We start from the raw sequence: 25,672 nt of genomic DNA, 5'->3' as shown, positions 1-25,672 counted from the left end.
TTAATAATGTTACACAAGTAATGGATATTTCAACAAACATTTTTTTCATTTACTAATGCGAAATTAATAACTGGCTTCAAACAGGATTAACAAAATTCCAATAGAAAACGTTTCAACCAATCAGCAAGCCAGGTGGGGGCTGAAGAATCCAAAGTCAACACACCTCTAGATCTATGACCAATAAAACTTTTATGCATAACTTGATGCATATTTTAATAGCAAACATGCTGAAGGCAAGCAAGGCCTATTGGATGCTGGATGCCAATTAGTTTACAATGCTTTATTGCATATATATTAAAGTTAAGCACCTAGCACTAGACTCAGAGCACAATTTTAAATATATAGACTGTATGTGTGTTTGTGCATTTTAAACACTAGATTGGGAAATGTAAAAATTGACCATTTGTAAAACATTGCTAATGCCTTTGGCAACTGGTTCAATTGGTATAACAGTGTGATGAGAATACTGACCTTTGCCCTATTCTCAACCTGTCTTACCATAAACAAAAAAAAAAAAAAAACAGCTTGTAGATTGGTTTTATGAAAAAGTTACTGCTATTAGAATTTTAATACAAAGAAGTCTTTAGTTGTACTTTAAGGTGTTAATGCAACAGTTTGTCTGATGATCTGCAACATTTCAAGGGTAATTTAGTGAAACATTGGCTGATGTCCTGGTGCCCTCATCCTCGTCACCTTTTCTTTGGATACAGATATTTTAGAACCAAGTCAGCAGATTGCTTAAACAGATTTACGTTACCGGAACTCCTCAGCATAACACATTCCCACTCACCTTATTCAGAGATGGCAATGCAGTGGCAGGTGCGGTGGAAAGGTCTCTTTCATTCTTGACTGGCTTTGCACAGTATGTCTCTAATAAATCTAGGTCACAACTCCGAAAGCAGCATTCTTCTACAATTCCTCTGCTAGCTCTGCGATTGGAGCGGCCCGTAGTCTTTTCTGTCAATAAAAAAATGTAATCTATTTTAACATGAAAACTTAATATGACAACACTCCAATTGTGTTAACAGAAATCATGATTCCAGGGATGTGTATTTTATTAATGGTTCATCGCTTATTTTATATTCTGCAGCCTTACTTATTGCTGATAGTAATACAATGTAGCACAGACAAACTGGAGAGAAGGTGGAGGCCATAGAAAGACACTGGTTTATGATGAGAAGTGATTGACACAAATGGAAGCCAACATTGAGTATGAGATCAGGTGGTCAATTTATAATGTTAGGTACTTTGTGTGAGGCTTCTATAATCTAAAAGGGGTAGTTTTATAAAAACATTTTCTAGCAGGAGTAAAAACCGATAAAAGAGTTTTGTGCCTTTCTTTTAACTGATTTCCTAAAATATATAAAGCAGACACATCACGCTGGCGTTTTATGGGCCACATGTGGCACTCTCACTCCTTCTCTGCAGCCTACTTTCGTTTAAGGATAAAAAAATAAATAAAAAAGAGCATGCCACCAGCTGTTCTCCAGTTGATAAGCCATTTTGTAGTAAAGTGCTTGAGGAAATATTATATATTTCCTTAATATAAATATTATATGTATTATACCCCATTTTTACTATAACGTTAACTTCTAAATTGCCATAATCTTTTTCAGGAATTAAGTAGGTGTGGCCATAATGTGGTCCCCTTGAGGATTTAGCTCTCTCAGTTTGGCTCACTGTTTTATCTGAGTTTTACATACTCAATAGGATAGGGGATAATTTTAAACACTGTAAGGTTTTTTTGGGGGTCCGTGTCCCATTGGGGAGAATTTCTTTTGGTTCCTGTTTTGTTGAAATAGAAGGAAGTGAGAGGAAATGTCTTCAAGGTTAAGAAAATCCCTACCGGAACAAATAGAGAGATTCAATCCCAGCAGCAGGACTCAGTCAGCAAAAAATCTCAACAGAGGGTCTAACCCAAAGCTAAAAAAAATTTCTTGGATGTACATTAATGCATTTTTTTTTGGGCTGCTCTGCATTTTTGTGTAAACTTTAGTGCAGTGTTTCCTTATTTTGTAGTACTGTTAATAACAAATAGGATTGGATTTGGAACCATTCCACAGATCCCTTCTAAAGCAGCATCGGCATCTGTCAAAAGTATTTCATTTCATTGACAGAAGCACCATTAAAAATGCTTGTTAGTCTTTTCCTAAAAGCAAACTACAGCATGTTAATTTATTTATTTATTTATTACAGGTACTTATATAGCGCTGTTAATTTACGCAACACTTTACATATACATTATACATTCACATCAGTCTCTGCCCTACCAGCATGTCCTACCCAGAGGAAACCCTGTTGTTGGTGCAACTTTTGTTTTGTAAAAGACTTTGCAAGCAGTATGTTAGTACAGCGTTCTTCACATAACAAGGAACATCATCTGAACACAAGATCCTATCCTATCCTGCTCCTACACACAACTGTTGAAGCTATGTTGGAAATACACTAAAATACCCCATCTACAATGTTTTTAAAAGCATCCAAAACAGTTTGGAGGGTTGCCAACTGTAATTATGTAATATGACATCTATACATTATATCAGACTGAAAAATGAAAACATATCAGCTTAACTCTATATCTTTATAGAGAAACTGATTAAGTTTTAACTCCTAGGGACACCTATCCCCCTACTCTGAGGCTGAAGATTTCAGATAAATATTCATGTCCCACAGCTCAAATACCAGCAGAGTAAGCCATGTAAACAACGTTCTTGGATTTCACTCTTGGATTGGGGGGGTCACACTAAGCTCACTCAGCTCTTTTCCATCAATTCTGCTGTACTGTGTTAACCCTTTTGTGATCCATATATGTTTGAGGGATTCAAAGTGTAACATTCTGGAGAGATAGTTTGCAGATTTTTCTGTATTTAACGTTATAACCACTCGGTCATTAAAAGCATATGTAATTTTCATGACTAACGTATCAAAATTTTCTCTGTTAGATTTCTCTCTAAAGATGGCTTAATTGTCATATATCTGGGTTCCCTGGTAGGAACCTAACATTTTTCCAGCCATGCCAACCTAGAAGGTCACAGAGAAAACCTAGAACATTATGGTGGTTTTAATCTTTCATTTGGCCAGGGAATATACTTTAATCTCCAAGGAATGCTGGATACCACAGTTTATATGGGACAGGCAAACCTATCAGGATAAACAGGAGAATATAACCAGTAAGGTTACTATATACCACAGTGTAAAACATATACCCAAAACTGGGTTGTAGGCCAGATGCATTCTTAAAATGCATGTTTGGTCTAAATTTAATAACAAACATTTTTGGTGCTTCTCTACAATACAGTCATATTTCTTCATAGTTTATCTCTTTAAACACCACACGTACAGAAGAAAAACTGTTATAAGTTAGCTTATATCTTTCTGTGTTGTACTGATATCTCGAAAAGTAATCAGCCCTGCCCAATAAAGCAGACTACACCCTCCTAATATTATATTCCGAGCAAACTTTTTATCCTAGGGTGGCAACGCTTCTTGTGCATAGATACAGTACACTGAGTAAGTGTTGTCCCTACAGCGAGTAAGCGTTGTTCCGTTGTCCATATTTATCATGTATCAGATTTATATTATTTTTATTCTATAATAATATTTTAAAATGTCAAATTAGAAATACAAATACTGTCAGTTGAAACTTTTATTGTTGTTCTAGTGCAATAATTCGAGGTACATTTACTGACAATGTTACTTGTGCCATCTGACACATTGGGGTTGATTTACTAAAACTGCAAAAGTGTGAGTGAGTGCAAAAACTGGTGCAGCTCTGCATAGAAACCAACCAGCTTTCAGGTTTTATTATCAAAGCTTAATTGAACAAGCTGAAGTTAGAAGCGGATTGGTTACCATACACAGCTGCACCAGATTTTGCACTAGTTTTACTAAATCAACCTCTCTAGGACAGGAAGTGTGTTTAGGGTAGGCTCATTAGGTAAAAAATAAAGGAAAATAATCTTGAAAAAAAAAAATGCAGCCACCGCATCTAAGGGCTTGTCAGTATTACATTTTTGTTTTTGCGTTTAGATACACTTTAAAATATAAAGCCATTTACCCAAAATAAAGGAAAATAATGTTGAAAAAAAAATGCAGCCACCGCATCTAAGGGCTTGTCAGTATTACATTTTTGTTTTTGCGTTTAGATACACTTTAAAATATAAAGCCATTTACCCATGGTTGTCTTGTATTAACTAGGACTAAAGGTTCCCATAGATGTGAGATTATAGCCAGATTGTGCCTAGATGTCAACCAAGTACATGTACCAGTGCACAAGCAAATGCAAACCAATGGCTTGGCCAGGTTATCATGTTCATGCCTAGGAAAATGTGAAGGTGAGAGAGGGGTTGCCCAGAGCAAGAAAGACTTCCCATTTATGTTCCTATATTACTCTTGTTCTCTGTCATTTTCCTTTGCAGTGATGAATCTTGGTTGCTATGTGGCAACATAAGCAGTCTGCGACAGTTCTTCCCTCAGACATCTCCATAAACAAGGCCAACTGTAACTTGATAAACACTTCGTGATATGCTAAAAATTGAATCTTATGTGTATATATATAAAGCACCGCTAGCTTGTTGTGGTGGCCTACTCATTCACTACTTATCCGTTACTGAAAACAATCTCTTTTTTTCCTAAGTGGCTGCGCTAAAGCTGCGGTATCTGTGACACCAACTGGGGTTTTGCTGTATGATGTGGCCCATGACCAAGTGGATAAAATTGCTTTTATGTGATGTTTGATCAAGAGATCTATTTATACATGTTGTTTTATTGCCGTGACTATATTTAAATTTCTTAGGAATTTCACAGTGTTAATTATGCATATATTTATTTCAAATCATTTTCTCTATAATTACAAACTGCCAAAGCAGAGTCTAGGAAAGTATATAATTAACTTGAGAAAGTAAAAGCATTGTTTTGAACAGGCCGGCCTGTTAGTTCTTTCAAATGTAGTCTGGTTTTTGAAGATTCTCACGTGTTCTATGGATGTTTGTCTGCATACGTTCCCTTAAAGGGGTTGTAAACCATTGAGTTTTTTCACCTTAATGCATTAAGGCAGGAGTAGGCAACCTCTGCCCTCCAGTTGTGGTGAAGCTACAAGACCCATGAGACAATGCAAGACCCTGACAATCACAGGCATGACACCTAGAAGTAGAGGCATGATGGGATTTGTAGTTTCACCACAGATGGAGGGCTGAGATTGCCTACCCCTGGATTAAGGTGAAAAACCTTCTGCAGTATAGCAGCCCCCCAGAACCCCCCTTTTACTTATCTGAACTTGATCGTTCCAGCGATGGGGACAAGCTCCAGCTGCTGTCTCGGGTCCTGATTGGATAGATTGATAGCAGCAGGAGCCATTGGCTCCAGTGGAATGGGAACCAGGGGGCGGGGCCGAGTCCTGCTGTCTGCATCAATGGACACAGCAGCAGGACTCGGGAACATGCCTGCACGAGTGCCCCCATGGAATGCAGTTCTCTGTGAGGGCATTCGAGAAGAGGATGAGCCAGATCGAGGCCGCTCTGTGCAAAACCCTTGCACAGAGGAGGTAAGTATGACATGTTTGTTATTTAAAAAAAAAAAGGAACCTTTACAACCCCTTTAAACTGGCATTTCATGTTCTTGCATGAAATGTTCTTTTCGCTGATTAAAGATGTCAGTTAATTACCATCAGGTTCATTCCTTAAGCCAGCGAAATGGCCTAACTTCATCTTAAGGGCCCATTCACACATATGCATTGAAGGAATGCCAGGAATAATGTAACTGATAAGAATGCAGCACATGCAGAAAGCATCAGCTGTCAAGGCTGCTGGTGGGATCATCAGGTATATGTAGCTCTTTTTTTGCATTAAATTGCATTAAACCGTATATTTATAGAGACCCTGTGTACAACGAAAACATTGCAGGTAAAAGCATTTTTCTTTCCCATAAAATATTTTATTGATTTGTGAACTTGTTAGGCAATTGACATTCCAGAAAGTGCCAATTCCTTAGCACAACCCCCTCCCTCCTTGCACATCCCAGCCTTCTCCATCTTCTGGGAGTGTTATTATCTGCTGGCCCAGCTCCTCCATCTGTAGACAACCTTCTATGTAGCTGACAGGGTAGGATCAAAGGGAAATACAATAGGGTGTCACTTATGTAAAAGCTATAAATCTGCTGGACATTCAAGATGACAGCACCCAGCAGCCTTCAGGTAAATATCATGGTGAAAATATGTTGAATGCACAACATATTCTTATGGGAAGATTGTCATTGAAATGAATGGTCAATGACGGAGTCTCTTTAATAGACCAAAATGAAGTAAATAATAGAAGGTAGCTGTTAGGGTGTACATACCCTTCTGTGATATTATGATATTAAACCCATTTTTTTATTATTAGAAGAGGAGGTCCACACTTGCATTAGATGATGATTTTTTTTTTTTTTTTAAAGGTCTTATTCTCCTCCTTTTGCTCCCCAAACCGCTGACCCCTCCTGCCAGTTTGCTGGTGTGTCCTTTAGCTAACTAAAGAGACATTCATGCTTGTATGCTCCTGACCGGTGCTGTGTGCCTTGTAGTAGTGGGACCCAGTGCTACTCAGAAGATTGCTGGTTTATGCCAGATTTTTGGAGAGGCAGGCACATTGATGGTTCAGGTGTGGGCTGGCTTCATAACAGACCCGGGGTCAGAGTTTAGGGCTCCACCCAACAGACAGGAGGTCTGTGTATGGAGTCAGGAGGACTCCAATCCTCTCCAGGAGTCAGGCTGCATGGGGCAGCCAGAGCATGCATGTCTGCAGCAGACATATTTAGTCTGTGACAAAGCAGCAAGGAGCTGATCGTGAGTAAGCAATGAGAGAGCTTGACTTTAAGGAACTCTTTGTATTGTCTGGGGAGCAGACCTAAGGCCTAGGCTTGAGGCTTGATGCAGCCATGTGGCAAGAGATAGCCAGGAGGCTGTTGAAACCCCCTGCGTGGGCTGTTGATGTCTTTTGTGAATCTTTCTGTTATTTTAAATAAAAGTGGGCTACCATGCCCTTAAAAATACAGTTTTGGACTTGCGCAACTCATTGAAATGCACCTACCGCTTGAATCTAATCACCCCAATCTATCAGCGTCTATAGCAGTAATGCCGAACCTTGGCACCCCAGATGTTTTGAACTACATATCCCATGATGCTCAACTACACTGCAGAGTGCATGAGCATCATGGGAAATGTAGTTCCAGAACATCTGGGGTGCCAAGGTTCACCATCACTGGTCTATAAACACACACAATGCCCAGCAAGCCAGGCCCCTGCATGCTCCTTCCTTCTCCGAACAATTTGACTGACAGAAGCAAGTCCTATAGCCCCACTGCCTTTAGTATCCCCGCCCCCCTCTGCAACCTGGGAGATCAGGGATGCAGCTCAAATTGTCCTGGACCTAGCAGCAGTGACAAGGGCCGCAGGTAAGCGCTTGGGGGATGAGGGGGTATTCTACAACCTGGGACATCAGGAAAGAAGCTCAAAATGTTCTGGACCTGACAGGAGTGACAAGGGGCTATGGGTAATTGTTTTGGGATGGGGGACATAGAAATGTACTGGGGCATTGTTTTGCCTCTATTATTATTATTATTATTATTATTATTATTAATAATAATAATAATAATATTAATGCAGATAATGCAGTATGAAAAAAAGCCTAGCATTTAATACCACTTTAAACTGCATCTTTTTTCACATGAAGTAAATGGTAAAATGAACTTCTAAGAATAAATGTTAAAGTTTCTTAGGAGAGCTCCAACAAACATACGTCCATTTAATGCTACAGGCTGCCAGCTCTGCCTTTGTTTCAGCATACGATAACCATCAAACAGCAATCAGGAAACACAGAAAAACTCCTGTTAGCAATAAAAATTTCACTTGACTGTAAAATACTGAAGCAGAAAAAAAAATGGGTGTACTTTCTAAAGCTGTTTTTGGCAACTCTGATGGCAAAGGCTTTAGCAGCTTAGTTCAAAATGAAAAAGAAAAGGAGAAACATTTTTGTGGAAAGATTCTGCCTCCACAAACAAAAACAATAACTCCCAATGATTAAGACTGGCTATTCTACAAAGCAGTCTCGAACACAAGAGCTAGAATTAAAGTGGACCTTTTCAGCAACTATTTTTTTCTTAATTGAGGACTGGCAGATAGTTAGAAAGTTCTTAGAAAAAAAAAAGAATCTGAACCCCCATAGATCTGTTTTTAATGTACCGCTGTCATGACCAAAAATCTTAGCAGCAGTGCAGCTGTTACAGCCTCATCTAGCGTAAATAATGTAATGGCTTGTAATTTGTCCACCCCAAGGCAGCCTATACATTATGCAATTTGGTTGAAAGAAAAAAAATGCCTCGATTCTCCCATCCACACATTGATTGGATGGGGAAAGCCCTCTCGCTGTGGTATTGTATTCTGACAGTGGGGAGCCTTCCTGCCATCAGAATACAATGATCAGTGTTTCCAGCTATAGCCGGAGGCACTGATCATTTGTGAAAAACCCAACTGGCTGGTTGTACAAAAGTCCATTGATAGATCGACTTGTGTACAACCAGCCTGTCCATATATGGATTGAAATTCGGCTGGTCCCTGCTGAATCAAATATCGGTCCAAGTATGGCCGCCCTAAGGAGATTTTCTGTGACAGGATTATTAATTTCTCAGGTCAGCTGCCTGCAATGCTCTTTATTTACTGCATGTAATATAACCTGATAAAGGCCCATGCACACTGGGCCCAGAACACAAGAAGTCTGTGTTTTGGGAATTCAGGGCTAAATGTCCATTGTGCATGAGGCCTAATGCAAATGGAGAAATGTTTTTCATCATGTTCAGTTGCTGTTGACTACTTAAAATTATAAGAGCACAGTGAGTGAGTTACCATGAACTTCAAACCAATCCAAACATTTTTTTGAATAGAGGAAGTATGATTTAGAAACTCAATCAGGTTCCTATTGCTGGTGGTTGGAGAGGGATAGAGCAGTAATCATATGGAAATACCAGAATAATGTATTGCCTTTTTGACTGTGCTGAGCACAAATAAAAATTAACCCAGTTTAGGGTAGAATTGCCACCTCATCCCTTTAAACCTGAACACATATGAATTACACAGGTTCTGAGGCTAATTTAATGCAGATAAGACACCAAGTGAGTTTAATTACCACCTTAATCAGCCACAGAACCTGTGTAATTAATACGTGTTCAGTTTTAAAGGGATGGGGTGGCAACCCTAGTTCAGGGGCCCCCCTTCATCAGGGCTCTGTACAAGGGGAGTTGGCAAGAGGGAAAATGGCCTTAAAAGCAATGAAAGTATATTATATGTGAATTTGCCTCCAATAACATGAGCACATGTGAACTATCCTTTCCACAAACCCAATCCTTTATTTAGTGGAGTAAATGATGGATGCACCATACAGGCCCAACTGCAAGCCATATTTCTTATTTGTCAGGTAAAACCATGAAACAAACTTCAGAGTGATGTGAATAACTCTACATTTGCTTGGTGTTCAGATTTTATGTGTTTGTTTTGTTGCTTTGAGCAGTCTGTCCATGATAAATTATCTAAATGGCATAGTTACTCTGGTCCAGGTTGGCACAATATAAGTATGCGTATCTCAAACCTGATGCTCCCTGGGGAAGCTGATAATTACTGTGGTGGTTGGCACCACTACAGAGATAGCTCCGATCTTCAGGGTTCTTTGCAAGCTGCTTCCCTGCTGCACACTGACCACAAGGGCGGCTTTCTCAATACCACTGCCATTTAAAGAACTCCTTTTTTTAATGAATGCAAGGCATTCTCTGATTGGATGAGCTGAAGATTGTGAAATCCACTCTTCCTCAACCATTTAAAGAATGGCTTGTATTCACTGAAAAATATACAAGACACTCTACGAATGGTAACAGTGCCAAGCAAGCAACCCCGTGTGATCAGTGTGCAGAGGGGCAGCTGCTTGGTACAGGATTTGAAACATATCCTGGCCACTACAGGGATTGTCAGCTTTCCCAGTGGCCATTTATGAGTTATGCCTACTTACATTGTGCCAAGCTGGGCCAATATAAGTATGCAATAAAGTACATACCTAGAGTGTAGCTATACGTACTGTCAGACTTATTTATCAACATGCATTGAAAACAATGAAATTCACATTTGCATCCTCAAACATATTTCAGTGTCAGTTCATTCCAGTGTCATTCCTCTGGCTGTGTGATAATACTGAAAGTTTTCATTTGAGATCTGAAGATAATGAAGCCTGGCATGCAATAAACCTCTAAGGCTCCATGCACACTGGGTTTAAAAAAATGTCTGTTCTCTTGGCAGTAAAAAAAAGCTCATATAGAGAATTTTTTGTACAAAGTTTAGATGGGTTTAGGAGAGTTTTACGTTTTTTCTGCCAGTGAGCTCCAATCAGAAACGCAAACTAGAAGGGTTTTTTTTCTGCCTCGAAACGTTGAGCTCAAAATATGCCTCTAATCGTCCTAATGTGCCTGGACACATAGGATAACATTCAGCTGCTTCTACAGGCAGAACACAAAACTCCTGTAGAAGCAGCGTTTTTTAAGCCAGTGTACATGGAGCATAAAAGGATTAAAAAAACTGCCAGTCACAAGCAATAATATTCTCCCTTTCATACTTCAGTTGCAGTATGCAGCAGTGAAAGGAAAAATCTGGTTGCTATGGACAACATTCACTGACCAACCCCACTGTACAAGTTGTGGCTACAAACAGCACCTTATTCTTCTGGGTGAAAGCACAGCCCATTAACCAGGAAGACATGACCGGCCTGTCGGGCCATGTAGGTTTCCTGCATTTGGTCTTTCTCTCTCAGGACATGTGTGCAGTAAATATGCTGCCAATTTCCTTTCATCATCCTTCCCTTGTCCCTCTCTTACCTCAAACACCCACCCTGCTCTTTTACCAAATCAATCAAACTGAGTTAAAGGGGAATTTGAAGTAAACAATCCCCCTCCCCCCCTCGGCTACTCTCCCGGAGGAATGCAGGAAGCAACAAAGAGGGTCTTTGTGGGACCTAACTCACTGAACCGATGTCCCCCCATTCTGCCTCCTGCCTGGGTCTTCCTTTTCTTCCCTGCCAACTTTACCGGGAAGGATACACAGGGCAGGAATGTGCACAGTCAGCACAAGCTCCAGAGAACAAACTCTTATCAGCTGTTCGTGGGGATGAAAGCTCGCCTCTTTCTTCATGTTTTCTACTAGAGACAGCTGTCACCCCTAGAGGATTAAATACGCCACACTTTAAATGATGACATCAGAAATGAAAGTTTAAAGCAGAAATAAACCCTGTAGATTTAACAATTTCCAAAAAAAAAAAGTTGCGTTCGAAGGCATCAAATAGCTAGTGTCGTAATTGATCACCTGTGCAGCACCATAGCAATTGCAGAACAAACAGAGACTATGATGGCAACTTCCTCGGCTGTAAGGCCCCTTTCACAGCAGGAGACCAATCAGGTCCACCTGTCTGTTTTTCAGGTGGACCTGATCTGACCACCCATTATTCTCTATGGGGCTGTGGATGTCAGTGGACATATGTCCGCTGCCACCCGATCCGGCCCACTAAAAACAGATGGATGGGGATACGTTCCCCATCCATCCGGCAGATGGGATGACAATCGGATGAAGCAATCTGTTTCCATCCGACCTCCCCATATAGAGCAGCGGGCTGTGCATAGCGCAGCGGACACAGCCTTGTCATCTGCCTGCTCAGCAGGGTTCAGCGGAGAGATGCCCCACTGACCAGGCGGATCCGCTTGTCGGATTCTGCCCCCTGTGAAAGAGGCCTTACTAGTAGGAGGGTTTAGTGCCACTTTAGGTTAGCCACGTACCCACATCTAGAGACTACAGCAGTACCCATCTACACTGTATATTTTAGGGTAGTGGCTAGGGGTATTCACCCCCCATCACCCATGCCAGATTTGTGCATGACCTCACCACTCCTCCATAGTTACCATTTAGGGCCTGTGTCCACAGGCTTTTGTCTGCTTCAAGCAGGTTTTGCTTTCCCATACATGTCTATGAGAATGCAGAACCCACTTGAAGCACGTCAAATGCATGTCAGGACATCAACTGCAGGTCAAATGCACCTGTTAGTGGATTCTGAATGGTTTCAGAAGCATCTCAAACTGTTGCCATCGACAGAAGACCAAAGCCTGTTGATGCAGACCCTAAATTCTCTGGCACACTAGTGTCTCAAGAACGGAAATGATTCTAATATATTTATTATGTGTCAGTCACACTGCCGTGCAGCAGAGATGCCAGCAATCCCATTTTACAATAAGGGACAAAGTTAGGTGAAAGCAGGGCATCAGCTAACAATATTCTAGTGCAGGAGTCTCCAAACTTCGTAAGCAAAGGGCAGTTTACTGTCTTTCAGAATTTAGGGGGGCCAGACTGTGGCCCGTGGGAGTAGAAAATGCTCAATCATTGATTTAAGTGGAGGGAATAGCGCCCAGTTGTTGGCATCTGTGGGAATAATAAGGACCCATTGTTGGTATCTGTGGGAGGAATAACAGCCCATCATTGCCGTCTGTGTGAGGAATATTGCCCCATCATTGGTGTCAGTGGGAGGAATAGTGCCCCATTATTGGTGTCAGTGGATGGAATAGTGCCTCAAGGGCCAGATAAAGACAAGCAAAGGGCCACATCTGGCCCCCAGCTGCAGTTTCCGATTGCAACAGATGTAAACCCAATTACTATAATCTCATGGAAGATTTAATATGTTAACACTTTCCTGTCCAGCCCCATTGTGCCTTTATTGGGTCCATACTCCTGGAAGGCAGGAAGGATCAGACAATCTTGTAACCACTGTGATTGACTGTTAGAATGGTCACACGATCAGGAGCTGGTCCTGCCAACTCCTGATCATTAGTATGGACCAGGAGCTCCCAGCTTGGTCATTGTGCTGAGAGTTTGCAGTGAGCACACTCTAAGCACAGAAAGCTCTGCCACCCATGGATGCATATGTGCAATGTGTGACCACCCTTTTTGCTGCCACATATATGTGTGTGTTATGTGAGCAGCAAGAGGTTAATGTAGTGTAAAAGTCATACATTTGCAGTGCGTTTGCGATGTGTTTTTCAGGCATTATTAACATTTTTTTTTCTGAGTTGCATTTACATGTGTTTGTGGTGTGTTTATATGCAAAAAAAATGCAGCATTTTGTACTTTTTGTTTTAAATGCACATAAAAAAGCACTGCAATGGTGTAAACTAGGATAATTGAAATACACTCTTCTTTTGCATATGTGTTCATACTGAGTTTTAAAATGCATTTGACTGTAATTGGTGTAAACAAGCCCTAAATCTATAGCTTTCATGAAATAATCCCTGGAGATACTGCCATGAAGTACCTTGCTCAAGAACTGTTATGGGCTGACAACCCTGTCCATGTCTCTCAATTATTTTGTTTTGTGTTGTCACCCTGTCTGGAGACTAAAGGGGGCCCAACCATGGTCACCATCAGGAAGCCAATCCTAAATAATGCCAGGCAGTCATAGCTAGAGTGCATGCATGTAGATAGAAAGTGTCTGAAAAAGTGTTTGCAGTAGATCAGCAGTGCTGATATTCAACATAGGATAAATATATATATATATATATATATATATATATATATATATATATATATATATATATATATATATATATTTTTTTTTTTTTTTTTTTTAAATTGCTTGTTTAATGATACACAGAACTTTAACAAATGAAATGCCATTCAGCATTTACATCTACTTTAAGTTGCAAGACCCACGCTCCCATCTGACATCAGTCTTAAAGATAAAAGAAAGAAATAACTGGATTTCACCATGACTGATGTTTTTTATTAGCTGAGGATTGCAGGTTAGGGACATTGGGGGAACAGAACAATATTATCTCCTGAAAACAAAGGGTGTCTCTGCTAATAGTGTACAGCTGGCAATCCTACTGTGCAAACAAGAACTGCTTCTACTCCCACCACTGATGGCTGGCTTTGCAACGTGTACAAGTAGAATGCCAGACAGTTATGGCTTGTTGAGACCAGACTGCTTGCTAAAACACTTGTGCACTGATGTGCATTGCGAAGGGCTGGGGGGGGGGGGGGGCAGAGTGGCGCAATGCATTAATACAGCGCATCACACTGTTCACTTTTTTTATTTGTTTATAACTTTATTGAAGATCCTTCTAGTCTTTTGGACGCAGTGTGTTGTGACCAGGGATGTGGCTGGTGAGGCACTGGCTAGTGTCAGAGCCAGATACACACAGGTTACATATGCCGCGATTGTTAGAGCGAGAGCAAAAATTCTAGCACTAGATCTCCTCTGTAACTCTAAACATTTAATCTGGAAAAAAATGTAATGTGTCGCCTATGGAGATTTTTAAGTACTGAAGTTTGGCGCCATTCCACGAGTGTGCTCAATTTTAAAGCGTGACATGTTAGGTATCTATTTACTTGGAGTAATATCATCTTTCACACTATACAAAAAAATCGGGTTATGTTTTTTTTTGTTTTTTTATCCATGTTTTTTTCCCAAAAAAAAGCCTTTGAAAAATTGCTGCGCAAATACCGTGTACCATAAAACGTTGCAACGATCACCATTTTATTCTACTCTACTCTATTTTTTTACTGCCCTTTATAGGGCAGTAAAACCATTTTACTATTCTTTCAAAACATTTTTATCTTTTTAATTTGGACAGCAAATCATTTGTGAACTATTCAAAGAACAGAATACATGGTCTTTGACCCTCTATGGTGCAAATAGGACTATAAGACTAAATTGGAAATTCATAGCTGTTGATAGCCCCTCAACATTCCATAGCTGTTGGTGGTCCATCCACATTAAGGGCTGGTTCACTCCAGCAACCACAGAATACTGATCAATTTTAATGAAATGTTACAAAAGATCATTTCATTTGTCTTTATTCATGGCAGCAGAATGCAATGTTGTGTATTGTGATGCAACACTCTAAAAAAAGTACAGCATGTCCTACTGAACTGGAAGGCCTTGTCTATATATTGGGACTACATTTGGCAAGGATGCCCAGAGCAGCCCAATACATGTGGTGTGAAGGGGATCCTAATGCACCTCTTAGGCCCCTTTCGCACGGGGCGGACTCCGATTAGGTCAGCAGAGGATCTGTCCACTGATCCCCTGCTGATCAGAGCAGAACGGGGAGATGACAGGTTCATGTTGCTCAGTTTATGCTAAGTGGACAGAGACAGATCCTGCTCTGCGGATGGCCGTTGTCTATTTACACCTGGCTGCCTCCGCACTGGTCTGTCCAAAGGGAGGGGGACTTATCCCGAAAAGAGATAGTCCCGCAACTCCTTACTTGCTCTTCAAAATCTTCAAAATGTATTGTTTCTCCATAAAAGACACAGTATCAGACAGCAAATGTATTTGGAGATAGGCGGGAGTAATTGGACACAATTCCGTTTACACTCGCCGGTCCATAGGGGTGATGGAGGGTCCAAAAAGCTGACAGGCAGACCTGATCATGTGAAAGGGGCCTTATTCACCAACGCTTCCCCCAACACCAGGATCAACCATCCAACATTAAAGCCTCATACACACAATTGGATTTTCCGCAGACAAAGCATCAGACTTATGTCTGAAGGGCGAGTGCCAGGAACTTGTTTTGCATACAAACGGTACACGATTGTCGGCCAACAAACACGAACGTAGTGACATACTACATGGAATTCCAGCTCTTGAGCGCCACCCTTTGGGCACCATGCGTGTTTGTACTTTGGACGTTTGTGTGATGGACTTGTGTACACACAATCGGAAAATCTGACAACAGACCGTTGTCCGCTGAAAATTTACTAAACCGCCATCCATTTGTTGGCGGAAAGTTGCCCAACAATTGTCTGATGGAGCATACTAATGGTCAGATTTTAGGCGAAACAGTCTGTCATCACACAATTCCCGAAAATTTGATTGTGTGTATGAGGCTTTAGAATTCTGCATGGTCTCCCAGTGCTGAAAACAGAACGGAGTAGTTGATGGGCCACAAGACAATGTTAATTTACAAGTGTTGGTTCACTTAAAGTAAATGGACTGTTCACTTTGCAAGAAAAATTTCCCTAAGCTTAGAAAATGAGGTGGAATTCTGCTGACTTCCATCATTCAATCATATGCAAGCAAAAATAGAATTTTTTTTTTAATTTTACATGCATGGGACTGGGATTTTAATTTTTATTTTTGCAAAGTGAATTTTAACCTCATTCTCTAAAAGCTAAGGAAAATTTTGTAAAATGCAAAATGAAGTCTATTTGTCTATAAAAAAAAAACCCCATTGTGCCCTGCTCCAAATTTATCAACCAAACCATTAAAGTGTTGACTTTGCCAACATTTGGGGCTAAAGCCTAGTTTTTTTTGTCCCCCCCCGACGGAACACTCCGGTCAATACACTCAGCCATTGGCTGAGCCGATCAGCAGACCTATTTTTCGGTCATGCCCCTTCGACAGGCCGGCTTCTGTCTGACCCACTCTGACCCACTCCAGTACACATGGGCCGAATGTCGGCCAGTTTCTATTGAACCGGCTTATGCCGCCTGACATTTGGCCCGTGTGTACTAGGCTTAAGCCTCACCCCTTCTAAAACTAAGCCTCATACCCCCATTCAATGAGAGTTCCACATTGATCAATAAGTGTGCCACCAAAGGACAAGATTAGTATTTGGTGGGGCTTTGCTCTGAAAAGTTTAGGCGTTAGTAAAAAAAAAAAAAACAATTTTGGTAGGGTTTTTGCTTTAAAGCCAATGCGGGCAAAAAAAGTGCAGTGCATGGGGTAACTGCTCCTTTTTGTCTAGTAGAGAAGAGAAAGGGGATATGCTTACCTAATTCTTCGATCCTTTCAGCACAAGACCAGTCTGGAACCCCCCATGCTCCAATGGTCTTGAATTGTTCCTGACGTCATCAAGCCCAGAGCAGACTTTATAGACTGGGAACAGTCCACTGCTTGACCATAGGGGAGTGCCATTTTCCGGTGAAACAAAGAATCCAGTGAGTATAAGCTTTCTCCTCACCCCTAGACAAAACAAGAAGTTGACCAATGCAGTGTGGGTTCAACCCCACTGCATGGGAAAACATTTTTTTTTTCCCCCAGTTGGGCTTTAAAAAAGTTTAATATGGCTGACAGATTGACTTTAGCACGAGGCTCTGACTTTGTAAGCACAGTCCTAGCACAGGCGTCTGGAGCAGACTGGGATTTAATTTTAATTGAATATTGCTTTGATAAACAGGGCCAAGTCAGATATAATCTGACACCGAGGGTAACACAACAGGCTAATCAATCATGATTCAATGTCATTGTGACATACTGTCATAAGAGTCATATGTGAAACTCTTAGCATAACAACTCCAGCTATGATATTTATTTAAACACTGCTAAACATTAACGTGGTTTTCATGGACAGCTGACACTGGCGCTGAAGAATTCCAGCGCAGGGTGGGTTAAATTCCTAGAGTGATAAATTAAGATGTTGAAACTATGTCTGAAACAGAGGGTTAAACTGGACACAACTACAGCAAACCCTTCTCCGATATGTCCCGGCCTGTTTGTGATCTTCTCTGTAGATTCTTCTGTTTGTTTCTTAGCAGGGTGCCAACCCTAGAAACACTACACCACCAGCTGTTTTCTGTGACATTTCATATCCGTTAGTATTTGTTTCATGGTAATCATGCAGAGTTTTGTTAAAGCCTATCTGAACCCAATTTTTTTTTTTATATATTATGGCTTACCAGTCCTTAGATGTGGTGGCTGCATTCATTTTCCCTTTTTTAGGCTTTTTTCCCAATTCTCACTCTGCAATCCTATCAGTATTACACTTCCTGTCCTAGGGTGACAACATTTACTCACCTATACACCTATACCTATACACCTATATAGAATATCAGGACAACAGAAACAGGACAGGACTACAGGACTCCACCCATCATAGATTGGTGGGGTTCTGTAGTCCTTAGAGTTAACTAGTAACTGATAATAACTGAACACAGGAAGTTATTGGCTCACTAGATTTATGATCTGATCAACATGTATTTTTTTGCACTTTTCAGATATAACAATACACTTTCAATGGTATATATTTAACAGACCAAAAGGTCATTATTAAAGCTTGCATAGCCTTTAATTTGTGAATAAACACGATACATGCAATGGTGAAGAATGACATGAAAAATGATGACAATGAATGATGAAGATTGATGAATGGATGGGTACTTACTGTAGGCTGACTTACCGAAGTAGAAGCCTCGGTCTCCACACACAAATTGCAATGTGTCTACCAGTTCTCCACCACAGAGGGTTTCACCCTGGCATGAAACTATTGATGACTCTGCTGTGTATGCTATGAAGGTGTAGAGGAGTAGAAGGGCATGTCGGGGGACTGGCACTCCTGGCACCTGGAAGTGTAAAAAACTGAAAAAAATTAACAACGGAATTTCCCAAATATTATTTTTACAGTACACTAAAATTCAGCCCACTGTAAAGAACAAATAACATAACAGTATGTATGCCACTGTGCTAATGCTGGTTCTGATTCTAGATTTAATCTACAGGCCCCCCTGCTGGTGAAACCTTACATTTTCACTATTGAGAAAGAACAATTGAGTACTGCTCATAATACTTTTTTTTTATCTGCACTAACATCCAACTTTTCGGGACAAGCTTTCAGGCTGCACCCCGTACCCAAAGTTTTAGCAGAATGTTAAGTAAGACAATCTCTCAGGGAAAAAAAGAAAGGCACAAACATACACAGCAAATGTAATTAAACTTGGGTAGTTAGCAAAATAAGGCAGGGAGAGTAACAATCACAGAGGTGAGGATGTTTGTAAAACTGTTGGATAGTGATTTAGAAAACTGAGGTCCACATGTAGTCTCTTATCTTTTGTGTCAAATATAATTATCATTCTTAGTTGAAAAGTTTTCCTTTCCTGAGTAGGTTTGAAGTTCCATTCAAGAACCAGAACATTCATGTTCCTGCCCTTTCACACCCTTAAAATGTCATTCCACTTTTGCAACCGAATTGAAATAACACCGATTTACTTATTGGTAAATGTTCCCATAGATATATGAATTTTTTAAAAATATTTAAAAATTGCTGCTCGCCCTTTTATATACTTTTTCTCTGAAAACGCTGGGACTGAAAAATCCCACATAGTTCTTGCTTTTTATGTAATGTTTATAAGGGGGCTGTGGAGTTGTGTTTGCTATAACTAAATCTATCTGTACTGGACTGGCAGATTCCACTATCAGTTTTATCATATATGTGCATGACTCTCTATCTAACAAGGGGTTAAAGATTTCAAGGCTTGGGTTGTGCATTGTATGTATCTCAGTCTATCCCTCCAGTCTGTCCTTTGTCTCCACATTGCCATCTAGTCAAAGCAATATAAGCTGCCTATAGTGTCATATGTATAATCCTGGTCCAAAGAAACAACCCCCAAAAAAGTAAGCAATATTTATTATTATTATTGTTATTATTATTATTATTATTATTATTATTATTATTATTGTAACTGCATACCACCCAACGGGGGACTGAGGGACATCTATTAAGAAAAGTATATAGGCATAAATTGTGCATTTTTTATACAACTGTATGTATCAGAACAAAATGAGGGACAAATGAAGAGGGAAGAAGGACAAAGGGACTTTGTTCCAAATCAGGGACAGTCCCCCGAAATCAGGGACAGGTGGGCTATGTAACTGGGGGCATTGCAGGGATATATCCTTTTGCCCATACACTGAAAGCTGTCCCTCTCAGAAAGTTGGAAGATATGTGCTATCCTTGAATGGGAGAGGATATGTTGACTTGAGCAAGTAACAGCAAGAATGGAATGGGTGTTCATTTCCATCTTTATTTAGCTACACCATGTAAGGCCTGTAAAGCCCAAGCCCAGTTCACACACTGTATACACATAGCACAAGAAAGACTCTTATCATTCAAATGACTGATGCACCCCTTACTTGGAAAAAATTTACCCTGAACTCTACCACTAATATATTAACACAGCAAGCCTTAATACAAAGGCAGTGACTTCACTGGAAACAATGCTGTTAATCCTCCCATCTGTTTACTTTACACAAAGGAAATGTCTTGTAGGTCTGGGTCTTTTTTATCCTGGTAATTTTGTAAATGTTTTAAGAAGATACAGATAGCCATAAATGAACTGCCATGATAGTCATGCAGAAACAGGAAACAGAAAAGTGCCCTGCAAAGTATGGATGTTATATTGTTCCGTTATTTATTACACAAGCTTTACACACTTAATCCACAAACTTCTGAACCCTAGCAGTGCTCGGCCAGATAAATTTAGCTACCTTCTCCAACTTGCCATTTTTTCTATAAATACCCTAGGAGGATACAAACCTTTCCAAGTACTTGGGCAAACATTTACATTGTTCTCATAAATTTGAATTGTCAGCCTTCAGCTGACTGTTCTGATTTATTGCAGTTCATGTGCAACCTTCACACTGATTGTAGGCTATGTACACATTGGTGCTAGATAAAGAAAGACACCCGATGCTTGTGTAAACCTTTAGTTGGCACCGTCAGACATTATTGGGTGCTAAAGATCAAAAAATGAATAAAAATGCATCACTGGGCTTCGTGCTCATTTTAATTGGACACAATATTTAAAGGTGATCTCCAGGAAGATATAAAAGATGTAAATGAATGGGGTTCTGTATTCATTAATAAATGATTTAAATGATTTTTAATGCAACTAAGTGCAAGAATTGTATTAGCCTCTTATAATGTCCTATACAGCAGTACTCAGACTGAGAAAGTGAGGAGCATGACTGGGAGCCAGTCAGGTGTGCTGCATGAAAATGTATTGATTAGGAACATGCTAATAGGAGAAGAGAGTTAAGTGAGCAGAAGGATGACTTTATCAGTCTCCTGCTATCTATTTAGCAAGCTGGGGGTGAAGAAAAGACACCACTCTATTCCCTATTTGTAGGTTGTGTCATCCGCCTGGTTGTACTGTAACTATCATAAGAAAAATGGCAGTGCACATCACATCTACCACGCCAAGTTGTTCTGCTCCCATGCCCAGTGGGACATGGAGGGAGCACAAGACAGGATGCGAAATGATGGTGCTATCAAGCAGGAAGAGGGATAGTTGGTAACTATGCTACCTCACCCCATCCTTTAATAATTCAGGCTCTTTAAGTGCATTGTACCTTCTTGAAGAGCAGTCTATAGTGTCTATAACAATAATATTTAATTTTACCTAAAATCCTAGTGACTATTTGGAAATAAACAGGAGAATCTGAATGGTTGCTATGGGCAACACAGACACTTCTATTTTTAGTGACTTCTCATACATGTCCCCCCCCCCCAGTGCTTTCTGATTGTAACAGTTAAAATAATTCAAAACAAACCCCCATGACGTACAGTAGAGTCCTTACCCCTGCACAAAAGACAGGAGCACAAAAAATGCAGCATAACAATAACAAAAAACACAATTATAAATCCTAGAACAATAAAAATAAATTATCAGCGCTGAAACCTGCGTGAGCAGCATACAGATGTCTTTCACTTGGCAACGTCTGCTAACATGCATTTTTTTAAATACAAACTATACCTTTAAGCACTTAGAAGAATTATACAGTTCTCAGCAGAAGTGAGTGACTTCAGGTTTAAATAAACAGGACTGGGTCCCAGTAGGTTAGGAGGCCTGAAATTACTTCCTTAAATCAATATCTGTGATGCAAAGCTAAATCTATAGAGAATTTCACAATAATATATGTGACCCAGTAAAAATGTAAATAAACTGATTTAAATTTGGCTTAAACTGAGTAAATGACATCTAGAGCTACGTGTTTGCAAATGGGATAGTTAAATAGTACATTCAAGTTTAGTAATTCCAAACATACTGTGTTTTTCACTAAAGTTAAAGTGGCTATAAAAGCTTAAGGCTTTTAAGAAAAAACTATTGTCAGCTCCCTTCAGCCCCCCTATCCCCCCAAATACTTACCTGAGCCTGATCTCGATCCAGCTCTGTGTCCAAGAGCGACATTGCTACTCTCTCTCTCCTCATTGGATATGGAGGAAGCAGTGGGAGCCATTGGCTTATGCTGCTGTCAGTTAAGTCCTGTGAGGATGCAGCGGGATGGGGGGAGTGGCTGAGCTGCACTGTGTGTGTCGAAAAGACACACACAGCCTAGCTCAGGATCCAGCCTGCATAAGTGCCCCCATAGTAAGTGGCTTCCTATGATGCCACAGAGAGAAGAGGAGGAGCCAAGAGCACTGGCGAAGGACCCAAGAAGAGGAGGATCGGAGCTGCTCTTTGCAAAACCATTGCACAGAGCTGGTAAGTATGACATGTTTATTATTAAAAAACAAAAACAAAAAAAAGCAAAAATAAAAAAAAATTACAATCACAGCCCACCCACATTATTCAGACACGCATACCTTACTGACCCTTACCTATACTGTTCTTAGACTATCTCTGGAGCTACAACTACAGTACAGACCTTTCTGCACATAGATTCCCAGATCCACCCACCTTTCAATACTATGACAAGAGAGCCTCTTTTCTGTTCTATTATGGAGAAAGCAGCAGGGAGATGGAGATACCAAGGCAGGTGTAGGGTCAAGGCATCCTAAAAGTTAAAAGAAGCCAGTGGGGAAAACCTTTCCAGCTTTCTAAAACAAGATATAAGGACACCCTTAGACCCAAAATCTGTGAAAAATATAATTCCTTGCTAAAACTCTTCATTGTTTAATTCTTTTAAGTGGAAAGGAAAAACAGAAAGTCCATCAGTATTTTAGAAAACAAGACTTTTAGGGCATTTTTTAGACATCTGCAATGATGGACCTTAATAAGAACAAAATGTTCTAAAAAAACTTGAACAGATAGACCCATATCACATTGGCCATTTTGTAGCAGAATTTAATTTCATCTACTACAGCAGTCCTTCCACTTTGCATATTTCTTGCTAGGAACAAAGGATAGGTTAGTTATCAAGACGTCTATGTCACATACATTCCAAGCGATTTTTAGCTTAGTCTCTAAGTGATTCTGTTTTTTGTAGTTGGCTACAGCTTTAGGAGCAACTCATGTTACCTAAATATAGCTGATGATGACCATGGCAAGCCAGCAATATTTATCAGCCTAAACTCAGATTGTACTCAGCTCAGAGAAAACAAGCAAATTTGTTTTTTAACTGCCACATATAAAGTTGCTAAGGTGACATGACCTTAAATTTCCAAGGCAAATGCAGAAGAAGCTGCTATGGTGAAAAATCTCTATTTTTCTGTTATACTATTTGAAAATGTGAAACACTTGAGCACAAAGAGGTACGGGTATGGAACAATGGGGGACATGTTTTGGTCCAAAAGTTAGAACTGCACCTTTGGGGCCATCCACATTTAGTATGAGCAGGTAAAGCCAATATGATTTGTCACATTCAGTCCATTCAGTGATCACTCGGCATGCTTTATGTTATCATTTGCAGAGTTGATCTCCAACAGAACACTGATGCTGTCATAGTTATTATTCAAGACAATCCAGAGCAAAGAAAAGAGCAGACTCCATCTAAACTGCCATATGTTACCCTGCAAGGTCCCTGTGGCTGTGTAATTGACCAATGTAGTCATCATGATCAATGACTCATGTATTCAGTTCTAACAATGCTGCAGGGTATTTTATTAAAAGAATAAGCCACATAATAACCTCAAAAGCAAACGGCTATATGTACAAGCCCTTGTGTATTTTGTTTATACATTGAATTAAAAAAAAAAAATGATCTCAAAAAGTAGGATTCTTTTCTTTTAAATGTACATTTCCCACAAACTTAACGCAAGACTAAACCCTCCTACTCTTTATAGCCAAGGAAGGTGCCATCTTAGCCTCTGTTTGATCTGCAATTGCCATGGTGCTGCACCTGTGATCAGTTATGACACCAGCCATTTGATGGTTTGACAGTTTGGTTGAGAGCACAAGCAAATGTGACAAATAGCGTTTCTGGCATTCCAGGAATGTAGCTGTTCTTTTAAACCGTTAAATCAATGAGTTTAGTTCTGCTTTAATAGTGTGTAACTTAAACTCACTCATTGGGCTCAGCCTACTTACTGAGAGAGAATCCAAAATTTTGAGTTGGCAGACAGGAAAAAAAAAAATCTTCAGGTGGGTTCCAGTGAGTACTGTCTAATGCCCTGTACACACGGTCAGACATTGATCGGACATTCCGACAACAAAATCCATGGATTTTTTCCGGCAGATGTTGGCTCAAACTTGTCTTGCATACACACGGTCACACAAAGTTGTCAGAAAATCCGATTGTTCTGAATGCGGTGACGTAAAACACGTACGTCGGGACTATAAACGGGGCAGTAGCCAATAGCTTTGGTCTCTTAATTTATTCTGAGCATGCGTGGCACTTTGTGCGTCGGATTTGTGTACACACGATCGGAATTTCCAACAACAGATTTTGTTGTCGGAAAATTTTATAGCAAGCTCTCAAACTTTGTGTGTCGGAAATTCCGACAACAAGGTACTATCACACATTTTCCATTGGAAAATCCTATCGTGTGTACAGGGCATTAGAGGAAATTTCCCTTGCTTTGGCAAAACTTTGTCTCACTTCTTGTTGTGTCTACATGTCTACAGGTCTACAGGTCTACAGGACATAAAATGAAGGATAATCTCCTTATGGGATACAGACAGCAAATAGAAATCTGACTTTTTGAATAGAAATGTGTTTAAACTGTCTTCCTGGAAATCTGTACCTGGATGCAAAGGAAGGTTAAAGTCCTCGTTTTCTGAATATTTCTGATTATGAGCTTGTAAACAAGGTTCTAGAGACTATTACAAGCCTTGACAGCCTGAGTCAAGTCTGCAATGCACAGCTCTAATTGTGGACATGGATGGCCCCTTTGGCAACATCCAGTCTGACAAACTTTGATTGAAAAGTTGAAGAAGCCATGTATAAAACTGTCAGCCAAACAGTGACTGCATCAGGTGCAGTCACTGTTCAGATATACAAACTGCCATGGGTGCTGGTTGTGTGAATACAATAGCCAGCAGGGGATCATAAAGAAATCTGTACTTGTATGGATAGCCTAAAGCTGTCAATACATTGTTAAATTTGTTTTGTTTAGCCCAAAAACAGATCCCCCCTGCCAGGATATTGTATTCTGAGAGTAGCACCTGCCGCTGTCAGAACACAGGGATCAGTGGCTGCAGCCACTGATCAAGAAACGTTTTGCAGCATGTCCCTTTGACAGAAGGTGATCAAACAATTAACTTCTGTTGAGCATAGATGGCCAACCAAATGGCTAGCTTTAGTTAGAAGAGGCTACAGCCTTGATGAAGCAGAGAAAAAAAGCAAGTTCACTCAAGCTGCAATAGATTAAATACAGTGGATTTACTGACTTTTAGAAATGTTTCTTGGACAGCATGGAGGGTTTACTGAACTTTAGCGTAGCTTCTCATTCTCAGTATTGCAGTAGTAGGTGGTCATGTTGAATAACAAAGCTAGCTAGGCCAGCAATTAATCCACTAAGGTCACAAAGCTCCAGGGTTCACTCTGGGATACCATTCAATACTTCAGCTAACCTCTGTGGCTTTCCCTTTGAGGAACCTGAAGTTTAGTCCTAGAACATAACGAGAGAATTTCAGAACAAAGTAGCTTTAAAAAGTTCTCTTCCCTAACCTCACATGATTCATATTTGT

The 25,672-nt window shown here is 40.2% G+C and overlaps 1 protein-coding gene across 2 annotated transcripts in view; it reads right to left on the bottom strand.

Moving 5' to 3' along the window:
- IGF2 (insulin like growth factor 2) overlaps positions 1 to 25,672 on the bottom strand; it is a 58,679-nt gene that overhangs the window by 6,467 nt on the left and 26,540 nt on the right. Inside the window, exons 2-3 of one of the 2 annotated variants that reach the window (XM_073604704.1) lie at positions 18,211 to 18,388; positions 791 to 957 (exon numbers count right to left, since the gene is read on the bottom strand). In XM_073604704.1, the coding sequence (XP_073460805.1) occupies positions 791 to 957; positions 18,211 to 18,388 (345 nt within the window). The remainder of the gene's footprint in view (positions 1 to 790; positions 958 to 18,210; positions 18,389 to 25,672) is intronic. The other variant, XM_073604705.1, reaches the window with a different exon arrangement.

The sequence above is a fragment of the Aquarana catesbeiana genome, linkage group LG11 (assembly GCF_042186555.1).
Source record: "Aquarana catesbeiana isolate 2022-GZ linkage group LG11, ASM4218655v1, whole genome shotgun sequence".
Lineage (NCBI taxonomy): Eukaryota > Metazoa > Chordata > Amphibia > Anura > Ranidae > Aquarana > Aquarana catesbeiana.
Note: the sequence above shows the minus strand (reverse complement) of the source record. Positions and strands in the feature narration are given on the sequence as shown.